This window comes from Heteronotia binoei, chromosome 7, assembly GCF_032191835.1.
Source record: "Heteronotia binoei isolate CCM8104 ecotype False Entrance Well chromosome 7, APGP_CSIRO_Hbin_v1, whole genome shotgun sequence".
Taxonomy (NCBI): domain Eukaryota; kingdom Metazoa; phylum Chordata; class Lepidosauria; order Squamata; family Gekkonidae; genus Heteronotia; species Heteronotia binoei.
In genome coordinates, this window is record NC_083229.1 from 61,711 (window position 1) to 82,084 (window position 20,374).

Sequence of the window (20,374 nt, forward strand, 5' to 3'; positions counted from 1 at the left end):
ATCACCCTTTGGGTGAAGAAGTACTTCCTTTTATTTGTTTTAACCTGACTTCTCAGCAATTTCATTGAATGCCCACGAGTTCTTGTATTGTGAGAAAGGGAGAAAAGGACTTCTACTTTCTCCATCCCATGCATAATCTTGTCAACCTCGCTCATGTCACCCCGCAGTTGATGTTTCTCCAAGCTAAAGCGCCCAAGAGGGATTGCCACATGGCCAAGACAAGAGATGAGGGAGGTGAATGCTTTTGGTAGTAGATGGCTGACTAGAGGGGAGAAGTTGTGATGTAGCAACACAAGCCCAGCAGGGCAGGCAGGTGGCCAGAGGGCAGAGAGGAAGGGCCGTTTTTGCACAAATTATCACAATTTGTGAAGTGACAGCTTGTGAGCAGAGGAAAACTTTGAGGAAGAACAAGGTTTGAGATGGCAATGAGACATCTAAGCAGAAAGTTCACCCAGGGAACTGGAAATATCAGATTGGCTGAAGAGAGCAGGTTCAGTGACGGAGCTCGTCAGCAGACAGACAGTCCTGGAGGCCTCAGGTGTGAGCAACAGGCCAATGCGGGCAGGGCTGAGGATACAGGATTTGCTGTGAGGAAAAGTCAACAGTTTTGGCAATCATGGCTTCAGTGCAGGCTGGAAGGCAGGCTATAAGGACAAAGAGGGAGAGAAAGCCGCATCGAGGGGTTTGGAGAAAGGCAAAAGGTCAATGATTAATGAGGGAGAAGTAAAGAATGTTTAAGAACACATAAAACAGTAGCATATTTGACTCAAATTACAGGAAGGAGCCAACATTCAGTCATAGGCTTGTTTGTTTATACCTGGCTTTTCTCTCAGTGGGTATCCAAAGTGGCTTACAACCTGCATCTTCCTTCCTGTGCTGTATCATCAGAACAAAACCCTTCCAGGCAGGTTCAGCAGAAAGACAGCTGATGGCCTAAGGTCACCCAGCAGGCTTCCTTCACAAAAACGGGCATCTGAGCCTGGGTCTTCTGGAGTGAGCCTGCAGCACACTCAACCATCCTGGACAGCCAGAGATGACTCAAACACGCAGGGTGGCTTGCAAGTGGCACCCTGGCAGCTCTCAGATTAAGGCAGCTGCTTACTCAGCAACCAGCAGGCAAGCACCAGCGGCCCCCTTCTCCAGAATGGGCACAGCATCTCTGTCTGCAGTCTAGACTAGGGGTGTCAAACATGCGGCTTGGGGGCCAAATCAGGCTCACAGAGGGCTCCTATCATGCCCCTGAGCAACTGGCTGTCATCTGCTTCCTTCTGGATAACAGCTCACTTTATAAGGGTTGCTCAATCACACAGGAGCTACAGACTAAAACCTCTATTTCTCCATTGGCTGAGTCTCATCCCTTGGGGAGGAAGGGGAGGGAGAGGCAGAGCTTGTTTTTTCAGGCTCTCTCAATTGCACAGCAGAGCTACTGAGCCAAGCCTCTCTTCCTTCCCCTGCATGGTCCCCTGGGGGGGAAGGGAGGAAAGAGAGCTTCCTTTGCCCAGTTCCCTGGATCCCGTGGGAGAGATACAAAGAAAGACCAACGAGTGCTAATGTTTCAAGCATGCTTTAAGGGTTTTTTTTAAACAATATTTGTTTGTCTGTGTCTTTTATAAAGTTTATACCTCCGCTACCTCAATAGGTACACACATGGCCTGGCCCAACAAGGTCTCATTTATATCAGATCTGGCCCCCATAACAAATGAGTTCAACACCCCTGGTCTAGTATGTGTCAGTTCAGGCAGTTCACAAAAGTGAGGCCCCAAAAGAATGTCTTCACCCTTCTGCTGTTTGGGCCACCAAAGGCTTCCCAAGGGGCAAGGTGGAGGCAAACCAAGTGGTCTTCCAGTTTTTCCAGTTCAGAGGTATGATACTCTCCTCTCTTTCCTAGGCTGACAAAGTAAAGCCAGAGGGAAGGAACCTGATTTGGCTCAAAGACAAAGCAAAATTCCAGCCCATGGGCCATACCTGGGGCTTCAATCAGACCCATGGCAATTTTCTACCACCCCAGCCCCCCACCCCGTCCTCACCCTTTGAAGCTTTGAGGCTGCTGCCAAAATTCTCAGCTCCTTCTGTCTTGCCTTTGCCTGCTTCAGCAAAAAGCTCTTCTGGGCTTGCAAAGCTACAAAGAAAATGTGGATTGGATTTTGCATTATGGTCTCTGCACCCAGATGGACAAGTCTATCGGGCCCCAGCAACCTTAATGGAAAATCCATTCCGTGTTTTCCTTGCAACTTTGTGCTGCAATGTATTTCAACGGAGTGGAGCTAAAGCAGTTTCACTTTTGCACCATTTATGGCCTGTTGAAACTCTCTGCAAATAAAGGGTTGATGCTTGCAGCCAGCTTGTCTCTGCTGAATGGACCAGAGACCTGGTGCCTAGTGAATACTCTAACCTGGTAATCCACAGCCAAAGGGAGAGCCACTGCCAATCTGAGTAGACTTGGGGGTGGGGGGTGGGTGAGAAGCTTCCAATGCCCAGCCATTTCATGTTTTCCTAGGCCCAGAGCATTTTATATTTTTAGTTTCTGCTGTGATCCTTGTGCTTTTTCTTGAGAGAGAGCCAGTTTGGTGTAGTGGTTAAGTGCATGGATTCTTATCTGGGAGAACCGGGTTTGATTCCCCACTCCTCCAAATGCACCTGCTGGAATGGCCTTGGGTCAGCCATAGCTATTGCAGTTGTTCTTGAAAGGGAAGCTTCTGGGAGAGCTCTCTCAGACCCACCCACATCACAAGGTGTTTGTTGTGGGGGAGGAAGGTAAAGAAGATTTCGGAGACTCTGAAATTCAGAGGGAAGAGTGGGATATAAATCCAATATCATCTTCTTCTTGATATTTCATTTTTAAAATTGCATTGCCAAATCCCATTATTCCAGCGCCGGCTCCTGGGGCTCTTTCAAGGTGCCCCCCCCCTCCACGATCAGCTGATCAGCAGGAAAAGTCACGCGGAGGCTGGCGGTTTCTACGTCGGCTTTCTGGTGCGGCTTTTTCTGCCGATCAGAAGGGGGGGAAGGCTTGAAAGACCCCCAGGAGCCGGCCCTTCACTGGGTGGGTGAGTGGGTGGGAGGGAGGGAGGGGGAGGCACCACGGAGGGGGGTGGGGGCTGCCAGAGTGGCGGGGAGATTGGGGGCCACCAGAGAAGTGGCGGCAGAAAGTGGGGGCCGCCAAAGCAGTGGGAAAAGGAGGGACCATAAACGTTGAGGGGGGGGGTTGGGTGGAGGGGCCTGCCCCCCTCCAGGGCTACAGGCCTGAGTGTGTCTTTCATCTTCTCAAATTCTCCAAGAGCAGAAGTAAATCTCAAGGTGGAGGTGGTGCCAGGTGGGTCTGTGCCCTCTATTTCCTGTCCACCACCACAGAGATCTTGGTGCCCACCAGGCTCTACCAGCGAGAAGAACTCCCCTGCTGCCCCTTTAGAGGAGCCACTCCTGGCTGGTGCAGGGCATGCTGGGGAAGAGGGAGGAGCCAGCTGGACCTGACAGAAGATGTGCCCTTCCACGTATGTGTCCTACTGGTGCAAGACATCTCTTAAGGCAGCAAAAATGAGGTAGGAAAATGGTAGTAGGGAACACATTTCTGGAAATCAAATCGGGCATTGATCTGTCTAGTGCTTCCCTGACATTGGCTCTCCCTCCAGGGGCTCTGCAGTGCCTGAGGATACAGCCCCCTCCCCCCACTTTCAGCCCCACAATCAAAGTTGGGCAAAGACAAAACCAGCCAAGTCATATTTGAAAATGGAGAGAAACCAAATCCTTACTATTTACTGGATGATGCTCTCTGCAGCAGAAAACCCAAATGTTTCCTTGTGAAAGGGCCCTATTAAAAGTTTCCTTATTGAGATGCTTACAAAGATGAACCAGTGGGACTGAGGAAAAAAAACTCACACACGTTGGTTTCCCTGGACATGAAAAGGCGCAGAAGACTCCAAGAATCAAAGTCTTTCCCCCTTCTTTGGGGGCTTCCTGAGAGGGCTGTCTCTTCTTTTTTTAATGCAACTATGGGCAGAGTGAAGAGGAGCCAATTTGGACTGGTGCAGATGAGCAGAGCAGAGAAAGGCCTCTGCGGTCCTCTCCCCTCCCTCCCTGAGGGAAGGGTGGCCTAAGTGTTCTGCTCTGTACCCGGCTCTGCATCCGTCAACGCTTCTGCCCGCTCGGGGCCAGTGCCTGAAGGCAGGAGTGTGGCACAGGCAGGTTCTGCAGGGCAGACTTGCAGATGGTCCCATAGGACTGGGAGTAACTGCCCAGGCAGGCCCGGGGGTCACCAGCTGCTCCTATGTTTGCTGTGACCTGGAACATCTTTCTACTGGGCTTCGGAATGGGATGGACTTCCTTGCTGTGAGCCTCAGAGGTCTTTGAATTCTGCATGAGAAAAAGAACAATGATAGCACAGCACCACAAGGCCAGCAGAGCACCAAGGGGTTTGGGCGGGGGGAGAGGTAGCTGCAGTGGTCTAGAACTGGGCAGCAAGGGCAAGGCCACTCCAGGAGAGGGAAGCCTGACTGTTCCCCTGATTGGGAAAAGGGAAAGGAGTCTGCTGGAGAGTTCCCTCCCCTTCCTGGATAGGAAGCTGGCCCCGGCTACAAGCTAGACCATGACAGCTAACCTGGGAGGAGGAGGGGGAGGAGGACACAAGCCTGCCCAGAACACCCCAAGAAGGGGGAGAGCAGCAGCAGCAGCAGCAATGGGGGTGGGTGGTGGGGAAGAGATGGGAGACCTGCACTCACTCACTCACCGGGTGCTCAGCTGCAACCTTGCTGGGAGAAGACTGCTTCCTGATCAAGAGGTGGTTGAGAGCAGCTTCCTGGGCCTGGTCAGAGAGTGAGAAGGGCCTCCTCATGTGGGAGGGTGTGGGCTGCCTTCGGCCCTCAGGTCCCTTCAGTGCCTGCAGAACCAGAACAGGGGCTGAGGCACGCCACGGGCAACCCCCACCTGGCCCAAGAGAAGCAGCTACATCTGGAACAAAGGGCTTCTTCTCTCTAAGGGGGAGGGGGTATCAGTCACAAAGGGAAGCTCGCTGGCGAAGATCTGGGGCCAGGATGCAAGCGGGAGAACTGAAGCTCCCCTGCAAGCAAGCACCACCTCTTCCGTCTCTCCTCCTCCCCCCACCCCCCGATTTCACACTCACAGCACTAGCAATACTGCCCATTTATGCAGCAATTATCCCAGCATCCAGAGGCACATGTGTGTGTTCTTTTGCTGCTGAACAGACTCCACTGCTACCCCCCCCAGACTAGATGAGCAAGGAGACGGAGAGAGTTGCTACATGCCAAATTTAAACCAGGGTCTCCTAACTTGGAGCTCAGTCTCTTGGCTTCAATATTTCAGTCACTCTCTGACGCAGACCACTGCCAGTCCTCTTAAGAGAAAGGGTGGCCTCTCTGTCTTCCTCCCCAGAGAGAAGATAGGTGCCCTGCCCCCGTTCTGTACTTCCCAGCTCCCCTCACAGGAAAGGCTCCCTCAGCTGCCTCAGATGCCAAGAGACAGGCTGGAGCTCAGATACCGAAGGTGAGAAGAACAAAGTTATCCCAGTTGCTCAGGAAGAAGAAAAACAAATCCCAAATACAAAGCAGAAAATTGTCATAAAATAAGCCACTGAAGACTTCCAGCAGAGCACAGAATAACTACCAGACACCCTCTGGTTCAAGCAAGCTCATCGGAAAAAGTAATGAAAGTAGACTGGGATTTGACTGTCCCGAGGCTGTCCTTAGCATGAGGGCTCAGGCCGCCCACTCGGGATCACAAATGAAGCCCCTACTAAGCTCTGCACCACAAATCCCCTGTCTCCCCTACAGACAGGAGCCCTCCTGGAGTGGCCATAAGAGCAGAGAAGAGTCATGAGGCCATTAGACAGCAGCCAGTCTCAGAGGCCCAGGCAGAGAGGGTCACTTCTCCCTGCTCTGACCAGGGCTGGCAGGGAGAGGCTGCTTCCTTCTGCAGGGTCTGCAGCCTTTCAAGGGCAGACCTATCTCCCCACAGCCAGCCAGCCTGTGCTGGGCCTCAAGGGGGCAAGGCAGATTACTCACCCCATGGAGCTCTTCTGTGCCTGCGGCTGGAGCAGGATGGAGCGCTGGCTCCCAGGATGCCGGCCTCCCTGGCCGCCTGTGGAAGGAGGAGGGGGCCTGGTGGGAAGCAAATGGAGCAGAGCGATTCCTTGCCAAGAAGCCAGGGTGCCACGGACCGGCTGCAGAAAAGAAGGCCACAAACAGGACAAGGAGCACAGAGAAAACCAGGCACAGCCCAGAGCCAGCTGGAGAGGAAGCTCCCAGGCAAACATTTATGTAAGGACATAAAAAGGTTTCTAGGCCACCTTTTTGCTAATGTGAGATTTAGGAGAAACTGCAATTCTTCACTAAAAATAATCCAAATACACACACAAAACCCAATATCCAAATCACCAATATAAAAACTGAAAAACAGTTTTACGTTAAGTCAGCAACATCAGAAGAGAAATATTACTTGTAGCCCCTTTGGGGAAAAACTCAGAAGTCTCCACTTCTGCTTGGAAATGCTGTGGGCACCCCAGGTCTCTGCCCAACAAGGCCGCCTCTGTTTCCTTTATTCCTTTACTACTTCTCTGTGCTGACAGTTAGTCTGAAAGGGCATCTCCTGTTGAAGGACCAGCAGTCTTTACTTGCCAGTTGAAGGCTCTGGTCTAATGCCTCTCCCCCCCCCCCCCCGTCTTCTCATGAGCTAACCCGAGGGATGAAACGCTGCCCCCTCTCCTTAAGTGCTTGCTGGAGGTTTTTAAGCAGAGGCTGGATGGCCACCTGCACAATGAAGATCCTGTGAATTTAGGGGGAGGGGTTTGTGAGTTTCCTGCATTGTGCACGGGATTGGACTAGATGACCCTGGAGGTCCCTTCCAACTCTATGCTTCTATCAAGGGGCTTAATGGAGACAGAGATCAGACAACCAACATTCAAAACAGGAGGAAGTTTAATGGGACATTTTAAAAACGTGCATGTGGACTCAATACACAGCAGGTTAAGCAAGGATCCAAAATGAAAAGTCACATAACCACAGAGCCAGTTCGCTGTAGTGGTTAAGTGTGCAGACTCTTATCTGGGAGAACTGGGTTTGATTCCCCACTCCTCCACTTGCACCTGCTGGAATGACCTTGGGTTAGCCATAGCTCTGGCAGAGGTGGTCCTCGAAAGGGCAGCTGCTGTGAGAGCCCTCTCAGTCCCACCCACCTCACAAGGTGTCTGTTGTGTGGAGAGAAGATATAGGAGACTGTAAGACGCTCTGAGTCTCTGATTCAGGAAGGGCAGGGTATAAATCTGCAATTCTTCTTCACAGTCCTCTGACCCAAACCCCCAGGTGTCCTGAATGATGGCAACATTGGTCCAGGCAGTGAGCACCCCGCAATGGCCCATCACCTCCATTCCACCGGGTAGGGGATCCCCTCCTCCTCCTTGTTCAGCAACAGGTGGTCCTGGCCACTGCTGCAAAGGAGCTCAGGTATGAAACTGCTCCCAAGGAGAGAGAAAGAGGACCAAGAGAGCTTCTTCCTTAAGGGGGGGGGGTGTCTTCTCTCCTCCTCCACCCCCCACAATTTTCTAGACCCTCTGTCTTCTGCTAGTGGTTAAGTGCGCGGACTCTTATCTGGGAGAACCGGGTTTGATTCCCCACTCCTCCACTTGCACCTGCTGAAATGGCCTTGGGTCAGCCATAGCTCTGGCAGAGGTTGTCCTTGAAAGGGCAGCTGCTGTGAGAGCCCTCTCCAGCCCCACCCACCTCACAGGGTGTCTGTTGTGGGGAAGGAAGGTAAAGGAGATTGTGAGCCGCTCTGAGACTCTTTGGAGTGGAGGGCGGGATATAAATCCAATATCTTCTTCATCTTCTTCTTCTTCTGCTATTCCCCAAAGAAGGCTGACCTTCTGTTCTTTGGCTGCACCAGGTTCTGTGGTGCAGCTCCTCTGACATTCCTGCCCCCTTGCTCAACCACTGCCTATCTATTGCAGCTGGAGTAATGCCTACCCACTCACAAGGCACTTAGCGCACTCTGCACATAGACACAGTGCAGACCCAATGGTTATAACTAACAACACAGATGTCCGGGGTGCACAGCATTTCCCTGGAGAGAGCCCTCAAAGCCCAGGCCTGGCTCCTGGAGAGAGGGTATCAGGTATCAGAATGCCTGCGGGAGCCATTCTGCTGCAGAGGGCAACTACAGGCAGGGGCCTTTCCCATGGTGCCACCCACCTAATCTCAGCAGGTGGGGCCACCCAGTGAAGGCCCTGTGGAACAGGGAAATACAGTTGCAGGTGAAAGTGCCCCATCCCCACTGCAGGATCCTCCTGGCTCTCCTGCAGAGATCTGGCCTCACTATGCAGCAGTGTGTCATTCTGGCCTTGGAAGGGACTGCAAAGGCAACAGGCTGCGTTGAGCTTTGCTAGCACGAGGCTCACCCAAAGGTTTTTTCCTGAAGGAAGGTTGGGTAAAGTGAGAGACCCTTTTAGTTTGGGCTGACAAGGAGGACAGCTGAGAGTCCCAGATATATTTCAAGTACCAAATGGGCAAGATCAACCACTGCCCACGTGTATGAAATCACCTTGTGGAATGCCCAGCCTGAGGAGGTCAGGAAAGCCCCTAGCATTCCCAGCATTCTGCAAACCAGGAAGAACAGAACTGTTCAGAGGGGCTGGTTCAGGCAGCGTTTCCAGGAAGGGAATGGGTCTCTGAGGGCATATATCCTCTAGTAAGCAACCCCCATTTTCCAACAAACTCTTGACAACAGATTCTGTGACCAGCAGTAGCAGTGGTCCTTCCCAAGCATCTCCAAGGGGTGTCCAACCCACCTGCTACAGATTTCAGTCCAAGCACCATGTCACCTCCTCCCTGCCAGCATCCAGCAGCAGACCTGGCAACTCCCAGCTTGACAAGCCAGAGGAACCTGGACTTGGTCAGCTGCTGACTGCCTCCTCCTTGCTCACCAGTCCCCTCTCCAGCTGCCCCTCCCTTCTTGTTCCTGCTGTCCTCTGAGCCTCCCTCATCCACCCCTCCCTTCCGAGGGCCCAGCATGAGGGGGACTGGCACATACTGTTGGCGCTGACGTGGGCGAGGGGGTCGCACCCTGTGGAACGCACTGCTGGCCTCGGGCAGAGCCGTCTTATGTCACGGGTGCTCTGGAGGGAGACTTCGTGAGGAACCACAGCTCCTGATGGCACCCTGGGAGAGCCACTTGGTGGAAGGGGCTGTAGCATTCCCTGCTCCCTACATGGAGAGGCAGCGGACGGGAGATGAGGCTCAGAGGAGCTGGGCTGCAGAGTCTTCCTTTGGAGCTGCTGCTGCTGCTGCTGCTTCTGATGCTGGTTGGCTGCCTTCCTTCCCAAAATAATCTGTGAGAAAGAGGAGACTGTTGTTGTCATTATTATTATTGACTGAATTTCTGAACTGCCCAATCCCTGCTAGGTGCAGGGCTCTGGGTGATGTACAGCAATAGATAAAAACATAGAAAACCATACAAATAAAATAAATAAACTACACAAGCACAATGGGTTTAAAAGACTCCAGATGGTGAGTTACACATTACTTCCCATTCTGGACTTTGAATCTGAAGGTAGCCTGCAATGTTATGGCATGAGGATTCAAGAACCAAAGGAGTTTAATTGACATAAAGGTTTCTTTGCAATGTGAATACTGAACGGCAGGCAGCAACAGGAGGCGAGAGGAGAGGTTGTTTCCTGTGACACTAGGAGGGGGCAAGATCAGAAAGCTCACGAAGGCCGCCTCTCTCTTCTTCACAGCCTCCCCAATGATTCCTCAGAGTCTCAAGCACTTACACCTTCTTGCCTCCTTCTTGAGTCATCCTTTTCTATTGCTCAGCATCCACTAGGAGCAGCTGTGCTCTAGCTTGTACTGTTCATTCCAGTTTATCTGCGTGGCCACACAAGCCCCAAGTGCTTGCCAACCAACACAGGATTCCCAGTTGGACACGGTGATGCCTCCAGCTGGTCTCCCCAGTACCACCCCACCTCCACCATAGCACACTCCTTCCTCTCCATCCTGCTGACATGCTGTGTTCTGGCCTGGGCTCAACCTACCAATGGTGCCACAATTTTGGAAGAACTCTCTCCTTTTCTGTGGCAGCCCCCACACCTCCTTTCTGGACAGGTCCAGAAAGCTCAGCTCCTCATGTGGTGTTGGTGAGACAGGTTCATAGAGGAGAAAGAAGTCCACCTGTGGCTACTAGCTGTTGGAGCTGAAGGGAACATCCATCTAGAGAAGCAGCAAACCTCTGATTCGTTGGGCTGAGGAGAGGAGGGCAACTGGGGTTGGCCACTGTGTGAAACAGTCTCTGCATGATCAGATGGACCCTCCTCTCTGGCCTGACCCATGCAGCAGCTCATCCTGGGTCCTTATCAAGGTCCTGCCACTGGGAATGGCCCGTCTCTGGAGCTCACCCAGTGCAAAGAGTGCAAAGAGCAGGCTGGGGAGCTGCCTTGTCACTTGGCAGACTTCCCATGGCCTGGCCCCAAGCCCCTTCTCAGGGATAACCAGCTTTTTGAATTGGGCCCAATAGGAAGCAGGCAGCCCACATAGAGTTCCTAATCTTGGCGAGATGCTTCCCTCATCACCTGCCTTGGCCTGGCCACCCCACTATTAAGAGTGGATGCTTCTGGCCCGCCTTTACAGGCAGCCTCTCCTCAACACTTGGCATTAACGTGATCTGGCTGAGACATCCACATTGGGATCGTGATTCTTGGGTACGAAGGGCTGCAACCAACACCCCACTTCAGCTGCCTGATTAGAGATTCATTTGGTTGGATGCCAAAAATCCATGAATTGGAGGACGGAGGGGAGAAAAAGTTATATTTTCACCACCTCATGCAATTCTATGCACTTTCCCCCTAAAACCAAAAGCTCCAAATACCACAGCCAAACGTGCTCCAGCACCTTATAAAGCACAATATCCATGCTGCAAAGCCTGAGTAAAGGGCGTCACAGTCTTTATGGAATTCCTTTTTCCATTCCAGTTAAGAAGAAGGCATCTATACAGCTTGCATTTATGCCAATTTACTGGTCTGGGCATTATCCCTAAAAATAGTGTGATTTATAAAGGAGGAGACTACTGAGGTATCTGGGGCCAAATGCTTTCTCAAACAATCCCAACACTGTCAGTGTGGCCAAAGTGGAAGCTTTAAAAAAAATTAGACGCCTTCTATGGTTACTTGTTAGACTCTATTTTCTAAGAAACCAGCCCCTCGTGATGCCTTCTCTATGCCCAACTACTTTATTTACTTATTTCTTATTTTCCATTTATAACCTGCCCTTCTCTCAGGGCGGGTAAGGACAATCAATAAACATAAAGAGTTAAAATTAATTCATCTAATAAAAACAATATAGCACTCTAAAAATGAACTTAAATTCTGCAGTTGACGGTGTCAAGTTTCATCTACTCCTCCTACAGCTGGTATAAAACAGATGGCATACCCTAAGCTGGCAGGTCAATTTCACAAAGTCATTTCAGCAGAGGCTTTTCAACAGAGAGGCCACAGATTGATAAAATGCCTCCTGCCTCAGCTGAAGGCCTGGTGGGACAGCTCTGTCTTACAGGCCCTGCAGAACTGCAGCAGTCCCCACAGGGCCCTAATCTCCAATGGGAGCTTGTTCCACCAAGTAGAGGCCAGAACAGAGAAGGCCCTGGCCTGGGATGAGGCCGAGGTCAGCCCTGCCATTAGGGGTGCAAATGCAGGGAGAGGATCTCCCCCACTCCCTCCTTCTCTGGGGTCATTGTGCCCCTTTCATTCTATCCCAAGGGCCCACAGGATAGAATGGAGGGATCCAGCGGCCTCTGCTACATGACGCCAGAGGAGGAGTTTAAAATTTAAAGTCCCTTCTCTAGCGTCACACCACAGTGGCGGCCCAATCCTTCCAATCTGTCCTATGGGCCCACAGGATCGAATGGAGTCCACTCAATCCTATGGAGTCCACTCAATCGAATGGACTCCATTCTATCCAAGAGGCCATAGGGTAGCATGGAGGAATCCGGCTGTCGCTGTAGCACGACACTAGAGAAGAGGTTTTAAAGTTTAAGCCCCTTCTGTGGGGTCACCCTAGGGGGTCATAGGACAGAATAGAGAGATCTGGCCACAGTGACCCGAGATGTGGGGGGCACCCAAGAGTAGTTACCTTTGCCTGGGGTGCCAAAGGTCCAGGGCCAGGCCTGTTCTTTTGAGCCAAGAATGCTCAAAATGCTTACTGTTAATTTATTGTCAATTTTAAACTAGAATGGTTTTAAGACTAATGTTGATTTTAAAAGTTTGTATAATTATTGTATGGACATGTTGTTAGCTGCCCTGAGCCTGCCTAGGCGGGGAGGGTGGGATATAAATAAAATTTATTATAATATTATTATTATTAAGGATTGCCAGCAGATGCTGATCCATGGAGCATAAAACTTCCATGGGAGTGTATATGGAAAGCAGCTGTCTCACAGATATGCTGGTCCCAGGCCGTTCAGGGCTTTGAAGCTCAGAACCAGAACCTTGAGCTGGATCCAGTACTCAACTGGCAGCCAGTGCAGCTAGCAGAGCACTGACTGCATGTCTGCCTGTAGCAAGCAGGTGCACCGCTGCGTTCTGCACAAGCTGGAGCTTCCAGGACAGATTCGAGTGCAAGCCGTGTAGAGCGAACGGCAGTAATCCAAGCTGGAAGTGACCATCGCACTTTTTGATTACTTGCAACTCTGTTTTTAAGTATATCACTTGTCTGTATCTCTCAAAGCAGCAACATTTTAACTATTATGATGCTCTGAAACCAAGTGCTTTGAATAAATCTTAATTTTGGTCATTTGTTTCAAATATTGTTATTTATTTACTGCTTCATTTGTTGTGATTTGGACGTCACAGGGGGTGGAAAATGCTCCAGCCCGTTTTTATAATGTGACTTATTGAGAGCACGTTACCTCGGGGTGCCAAAGTCTGCACGAGTTTCCCCCCTGCCTCTGCCTTCAGCCTGAAGCAGCAGAGATGGACTATGCCCTGGTAGATGGAAGAGCTCTCCTACCAGTTTCTGGCTACAGCCATTTCTGAAGTCAGATTTGTGTCTTTTGCGTACAGGTTGGCTGGTCTGTCCTATACCCAGAGCAGAGAGGCATTGTTCACACATGGGACATTCCATCAAAGACTTAAAGGCCACCAAAGCTCAACAGAAACATTTCAAAAAAGAAAATCCAAGGGGAAGCTGCTGAACTGGAATTCAGTCAGACTTGGGTTGAATAGGAGGGATTGGGATGATTCATACATTGTACTTAATACATCATTTGCATTTATTTTTTTATCAACTAAAGCATTCATGCACATTCCTCACTTGATCAGTGTTGGTCCATGGGACAAGTTAGGACCCAGACTTTCCGCTGCCACTATGCTGGCTGGCAGTGAATGCCACATTTTAATCACTTATTCAATAAAGTAGTATTTCTTTTGGTCTGTCCTGTACCGAGCTGCCCACCAACTTAACTGGGTGCCCCTCAAGTTCTAGTAATATGAAAGAGGCAGAAAAAGCTCCCCTATCTACTCCCCCCACCCACCCATAGCAGAGGGCCACTTTGGTGTAGTGGTTAAGTGTGCAGACTCTTATCTGGGAGAACCAGGTTTGATTCCTCACTCCTCCACATGCACCTGCTGATGTGACCTTGGGTCAGCCACAAGTTCTCTCAGCACTGTTCTGCTCAAGGGCAGTTCTGGGAAAGCTCTCTCAGTCTCACCTACCTCAGAGGGTGTTTGTTATGGGGAGAGGGAGGGAAAGGATCTTGTAAGCTCCAAGTGAAGGGCAGGGTATAACTCCAGTCATCTTCTTCTTTCTCTTGCCCTGGAGCCTACATGTCTGACATTGGCTTGGTGTAGCAGGCACTGACCTGGCTGGCCAATGCTAGCCTGATCTCATCAGGTCTTTGGAAGCTCAGCAGGGACACAGTCGCTGCTGTGCAATGGCAGACAATGGCCAACCATCTCTCTTTATGTCTTCCTGTGAAACGTCAGAAGCCAAGCAGGGTGGGCTCTGCTTAGTACCAAGGAAGTTCAGGGTTACTAGTCAAATACAAGCAATGGAAAACCACCTTCATTTGCCTCTTGCCAAAAGTCAGCAGTCACTAGATAGCACTTGACAGGTACACACACAGTAGCTTCTGTCCTGCATCAACGGAAGAGTAGAATTAGCACCTTGATGTCCACTCTGAAGCCCTGAGAGGGGAGTAAGCTGCAAATCCAGTAAATCAAGCACAAACCATCATGATAAAAGCAGTCAAGGCAACGGGCCCTTTTGACTGACAATCTCTGGGAGAAGGGACAGCAAGTTACCTCATACAGCTTATTGCGATACTCTGCCACAGAGAGCTGCAAGTCATCATCCAGGGGGAGGATCACATTGTAGTCCAGAGCGGGCTCTTTGGCGGGACAATGGAACCTGCCAAAAGAGAATCTACTAAGGCAGGGAGGACGCAGCTGACTCCACCAGAGAAAAGGGGTGTTGGTGCTGTTCTCTGAGGCACACGTGTGCTACCACCACTTGCTCAGAGAACTGGTCCATCTCCCCACAACCTCTTGTGGCACAGACTGAGAAATGACTCTGGACAGAGTATGCAGCGCCAGAGCAGCTCTGGGACTTCACCTGCCCATGACCCGTTTCAATCCAGTGGCAGAACTAGGTTTGATACCCAGGCTGCTTCAGTGGCTCCGGGAGCCAATCTCCACTTGAAGCTGGATGGGGGCCATCTTCCCCGTTGGTATGACGAGACCTTTCAGCAGCCACTCCATTCTTCTCTGCCAGCAAGGCACACTGGCTAAGAGTGGTGGGCTCTGATCTGGAGAACGGAGCTTGACCCCCCCACTCCTCCTCCACACAAAGCCCACTGGATGACCTTGGGCCAGTCACAGTTCTCTCAGAACCCGCTCAGCCCCACCTACCTCACAAGGGGACTGTTATGGAGAGATGAAGGGAAGGAGGCGGTAAGCTGCTTTGAGACAATAATGTTGAGAAAGCAGGGTATAAAAGCCAACACTACTTTATTTATTTCAGTTTGCTAGGCCACCCTTCACTGCAAGCAGGGCTCAGCCCAGCATACATCAGGGTAGGTTACAGTAGAAAACAGAACATAAGAACACAAGAGAAGCCATGCTGGATCAGGCCAGTGGCCCATCCAGCCCAACACTCTGTGTCACACAGTGGCCAAAAAAGCCAGGTGCCATCAGGAGGTCCATCAGTGGGGTCAGGACACCAGAAGCCCTCCCACTGTTTCCCCCCACAAGCACCAAGAAGACGGAGCATCACTGCAAGGGACAGAGAGTTCCAACAATACGCTGTGGCAAACAGCCACTGATGGACCTCTGCTCCACATGTTTATTCAATCCCCTCTTGAAGCTGGCTTAAATAGGATTAAAACAACATAAAGCACTTTTGACAGTGATAGAACAATACAATGTCCAAGATGATAACAAATTTCCAGATTCCATCAGTTTCCCCTGGGTTGGGGGAGGTGGGGGTAAGAGAGCGTCCTCAGCTCAATGCCTGGTGGAATGTCTCTGCCTTGCAAGCCCAAGAGAAAGGGAGTGACTCCTGCCAGGCACGGATGTTCTCCACCACGGGGCGAGGTCAAGAAGGCCTGGCCCCAGCTGAAGACAGGCCCCACCAGGAAGTTCGCATTGCTCTTCCATAATGAGAGAGGTGCTCCCTGACCACCAATGATCAAAACCTTTTAGCAACCTTTACGGCTAGTGTTAAGGGTGCAGTCGTTGGGTGGTTTCATTGCTTTCTGTCTGACTGGACGCAAAGAGTCTCCCCCAGAGGTGCAGAATCAACTGAAGGGAATATGTCATTGGGGGCGGAGTGGGTCTGGAGCACAGGCATTGGATGTCATCAATATACAGACGACATACAGAGCTCTGTGTTTAGTCATCTGAGCCTCCAGGTGCCTCCATCTCAGTTCTGAACCAGGGCTTTGGGGGTGCAGAGAGGTGCCTTAGAAGAACAAGCTGAAGCGGAGTGGAGACCAAGCAGTGATCATGTTGGCCAGGACGGCGGATGTTCCGGAGGGGCTGAATCCCTCCCTCCCTCCCAGGCAGAGTGAAGCTGGCTTCCTCAGAGCAGGGGAAGAGCTTGGGGGGCTCAGGGGCCCTGCCTGCCAGGCCAGAATGGTGGCTCGGAGCACCTCCCTGTCAGCTGCACCTTCTCCATCCACTCTCTCGCTACCTAGACTCAGATGATCTGGGCACTCTGATCCACACTTCTGTAAACTCACAGCTGGACTACTGCAACACCCTCTACGTGGGGCTGCCATGAAAGCCAGCCTGGGAATTAGCTGGTCCAGAACACGTCCAAAGTAAAATTGGTGAGTTGGAATGTTTAATGTTGGGAGAAAACATAGACATTGTGAGAATTTCAGAAACTTGGAAGAATGAGGAGAATCAGTGGGACGCGATGATTCCTGGATATAAGTTATATCGGAAGGATAGGGAGGGAAGGGTTGGAGGTGGGATGGCTCTGTATGTCAGAGAGGGTATACAGTCCAGTAAGACTGAGGTCAGAGAATTAGATTCCCTTCTAGAAATGCTTTGGGTCGAAATAGAGGGCCCAAAAGGAAATTTAACTATGGGAGTTTGTTATCGCCCACCAAATCAAAAGAGAGAGGACGATTATAATATGATGGAAGGATTAAAGATAGTGGCTAGACGTAAAAACTGTGTCGTAATAGGTGATTTTAACTACCCGCAGATTGATTGGGTCAATATGTGTTCAGGTCGAGAAAGAGACTGAGTTCCTAGATGCTCTCAATGACAGTGCTATGGAGCAGATGGTCACAGAACCTACCAGGGGTGGGGCGATCCTGGATTTGGTCCTAAGTAATGCCCAAGACTTGGTGAGAGATGTAAAAGTGATCACACCGCTTGGGAGCAGTGACCATAACGTTATTGATCTCACAATTTGTATAAATAGAGAGTTCCCCAAAAGACCAGCACAACCACGTTTAACTTTAAAAGGGGTAAATTCTCTGAGATGAGGAGGCATGTGAAGAGGAAACTGAAAGGAAAGGTAAACACAGTCAAAATCCTTGGGGAAGCTTGGAGGCTATTTAAAACTACAGTCCTAGAAGCTCAGATAAAATATATACCACAAGTTAGGAAAGGCAAACAAACAGGTATTAGAAAAGGCCTGCATGGTTAACAAACAAAATAATGTAAGCTGTAAAAGGTAAGAAGGACTCCTTTAAGTGGTGGAAAGCTAGTCCAAGTGAGGGAACACAGGCAATGGCAAATCAAATGCAAGACTGTGATCAGGCAAGCAAAAAGGGACTATGAGGAGCATATTGCAAAAAACATAAAGACTAACAATAAAATTTTCTTCAAATATATTAGAAGCAGGAAACCAGCCAGGGAGGCAGTGGGGCTCTTGGATGACCAAGGGGTAAAAGGATTACTGAAGGAGGATAGAGAAATGGCTGAGAAGCTGAATGCATTTTTTGCCTCTGTCTTCACGGTGGAAGATGAGAAGTGTTTGCCTGCTCTAGAACCACTAATTTTGGAAGAGGTGTTGAAAGACCTGAGTCAGATTGAGGTGACAATAGAGGAGATCCTACAACTGATTGACAAATGAAAAACTAATACGTCACCAGGTCCAGATGGCATACATCCAAGAGTTCTGAAAGAACTCAAAGTTGAACTTGTGGATCTCCTGACAAAAATATGTAATCTTTCACTGAAATCTGCCTCCGTTCCTGAGGACTGGAAGGCAGCAAATGTCACCCCCATCATTAAAAAGGGTTCCAGAGGAGATCCAGGAAATTACAGGCCAGTCATAAGAACATGAGAAACCATGTTGGATCAGGCCAATGGCCCATCCAGTCCAACACTCTGTATCACACAGCGGCCAAAATATATATACACACACACACTGTGACTAATAGCACTGAGGGTCCTCTGCTCCATATTTTTATCCAATCCCTTCTTGAAGCTGGCTATGCTTGTAGCCACCACCACCTCCTGTGGCAGTGAATTCCACAGGTTAATTGCCCTATGGGTGAAGAAGTACTTCCTTTTATCCGTTTTAACCTGGCTGCTCAGCAATTTCATTGAATGCCCACGAGTTCCTGTATTGTGAGAAAGGGAGAAAAGGACTTCTTTCTCTACTTTCTCCATCCCATGCATAATCTTGTAAACCTCTATCATGTCACCCCGCAGTCGACATTTCTCCAAGCTAAAGAGCCCCAAGCGTTTTAACCTTTCTTCATGGGGAAAGTGTTCCAAACCTAGTTGCTCTTTTCTGCACTTTTTCCAGTACTATAATATCCTTTTTGAGGTACGGTGACCAGAATAGTACACACTACTCCAAATGAGACCGCACATTTAGCTTTTTAGGTTGGTGAAACATTGACTGCGGGGTGACATGATAGAAGTTTACAAGATTATGCAGTAATAAAGAGAGAAGTCCTTTTTTCCCTTTCTCACAATACAAGAACTCGTGGGCATTCAATTAAATTGCTGAGCAGTCAGGTTAAAACAGATAAAAGGAAGTATTTCTTCACCCAAAGGGTGATTAACATGTGGAATTCACTGCCACAGAAGGTGGTGGCGGCTACAAGCCAGCTTCAAGAGAGGATTGGATAAAAATATGGAGCAGAGGTCCATCAGTGTGTGTGTATTGGCCACTGTGTGACACAGAGTGTTGGACTGGATGGGCCATTGGCCTGATCCAACATGGCTTCTCTTATGTTCTTACGGCAGCTCAACCACAGTCAGGAGCTAGGTGCTGGGAACATACACTGGCTGCCCATCCGTTTCTGAGTTCAATTCAAAGAGTCCTTCATCACCTGGGACTTGCATATTTGAAGGACCACCTTCCGTATGTCCCTGTGCCCCAACTGCAGTTGGCTACCCCACCTGCTCGCTCGCCCACCAGTGGACCATCTGGCATGGCCCAGAGGCCCTCCCAGGCCTTTTCCAATATGGCTCCAGCCCTGTGGAAGGGACTCCCTGAAGAGGGGAGGGGGAGGGGGGTCTCTTCCTGGGAGGTCTTCAGAAGGGGCTGCAGGGTTTGCTTCTTTGCCAGGGATTTTGAGGAGGGTCGAATGGGGGGGGGGGGAGGGAGGGATTTGGCATTGGCAACTTTAGTTTGGTTTTAACTGTTGTTTTTTTTTAAACTGTTATTCTAAGCCTCCTTGCTCCATGGGAAAAGGCAGGGTATAAATGTTTTAAGATAAAAATCTTGCAATGTATGTCAGGCATACTGATGTACATGAACACCAACATGGGAACTCAAGCGAAAACTACTGGACAGCATCGCTGCAAGCTGGGAGACTCACCTTTGCACATAGGGATGTTTCAGGGCCTCTTCTGCCGTCAGTCGCTTGTCAGGGTTAAAAACCAAGAGCCTTTTCAGAAGGTCAACGGCCTGAGGAGGAGTCGAGCGGGGTAAGATGTCCTCAAGAGACACCCTTTGCCTGCGTTCAGAGGGGAAACACACAGAAACACACTGCTGCAGTTCCAGTCCACCCCCACAGGCTCTGATACCTCCATGGAGGAGAAGCTCATTCTGGGACTTGGCTGCTCAGGACAGGAGGAGGGCTGAACACTCACTGGGAGCTCAGGCGGCTGATAATCGAGGCTCTGTAGTCTGAACGGAAGGCTGCAACATCTGCAAGCGGACACAATCCAGCTCTTACCACGAGGATGAATCTGCCAGAGACCGACCACCCACCCACCCTTTCCCAGGAGGGTATTGAGAACTTCTAACATTTTGTATTTGACAATTATATGCTGTTTTCATTTTAAATTGAAAGCTACTCCAGAGTTCAATAGCAGACAATTAGGCTGTAAATACCATATTTGCCGGCGTATAAGACGACCCCCCGACATTTCCACTCAAAATATACCTGTCATTGTCACCACTGTACGGCCGCAGCACCTCCGGCCCGCCCCTGCATCTCCCGGTGACCGGCACTAGTGCGAGCTCTGTGTAGACAAGGGGCGGGCCGGAGTGCCGCTGCTTACCGCCAGGCAGAACGGGCCGGTCACGCCGAAAAGGCTGGCACCCCTGTCTCGCTGCTGATGCTCACCGCAGCCATGCTGATGACCCGCTGCGGCCGCGCTAGATACCGCGCGATACTGGACGGTATGTAGAATGAGGTGGGCGGGCATCGGGAGGCCACTATGGGCACCGGGCGAGCATCAGAAGGCCACTATGGGCAGCAAGGTCTATCCCAACTGAAGTGCACCCGGCGTATAAGACGACCCCCCCCACTTGGAGGCATGTTTTTCAGGGCAAAAAAGTCGTCTTATACACTAGCAAATACGGTATGTTAATCATGCTTCTGCCCTGGTCCTGAAGAGAGAATGAAATCTGAGGAAGGCACTCAGTCTCAGTTTTAAAATACTCCTAAAGAACATTTT

At 50.4% G+C, this 20,374-nt stretch overlaps 1 protein-coding gene across 1 annotated transcript in view; it reads right to left on the bottom strand.

The window, feature by feature from the left end:
* Positions 1-3,727: 3,727 nt before the first annotated feature.
* Positions 3,728-20,374, bottom strand: part of MAPK15 (mitogen-activated protein kinase 15) — a 28,156-nt gene continuing 11,509 nt past the window's right edge. Inside the window, exons 8-14 of the mRNA XM_060242894.1 lie at positions 19,562-19,619; positions 19,288-19,425; positions 14,294-14,399; positions 9,034-9,331; positions 6,015-6,172; positions 4,724-4,873; positions 3,728-4,350 (exon numbers count right to left, since the gene is read on the bottom strand). Of these exons, the coding sequence (XP_060098877.1) occupies positions 4,126-4,350; positions 4,724-4,873; positions 6,015-6,172; positions 9,034-9,331; positions 14,294-14,399; positions 19,288-19,425; positions 19,562-19,619 (1,133 nt within the window). The 3' untranslated portion in view covers positions 3,728-4,125. The remainder of the gene's footprint in view (positions 4,351-4,723; positions 4,874-6,014; positions 6,173-9,033; positions 9,332-14,293; positions 14,400-19,287; positions 19,426-19,561; positions 19,620-20,374) is intronic.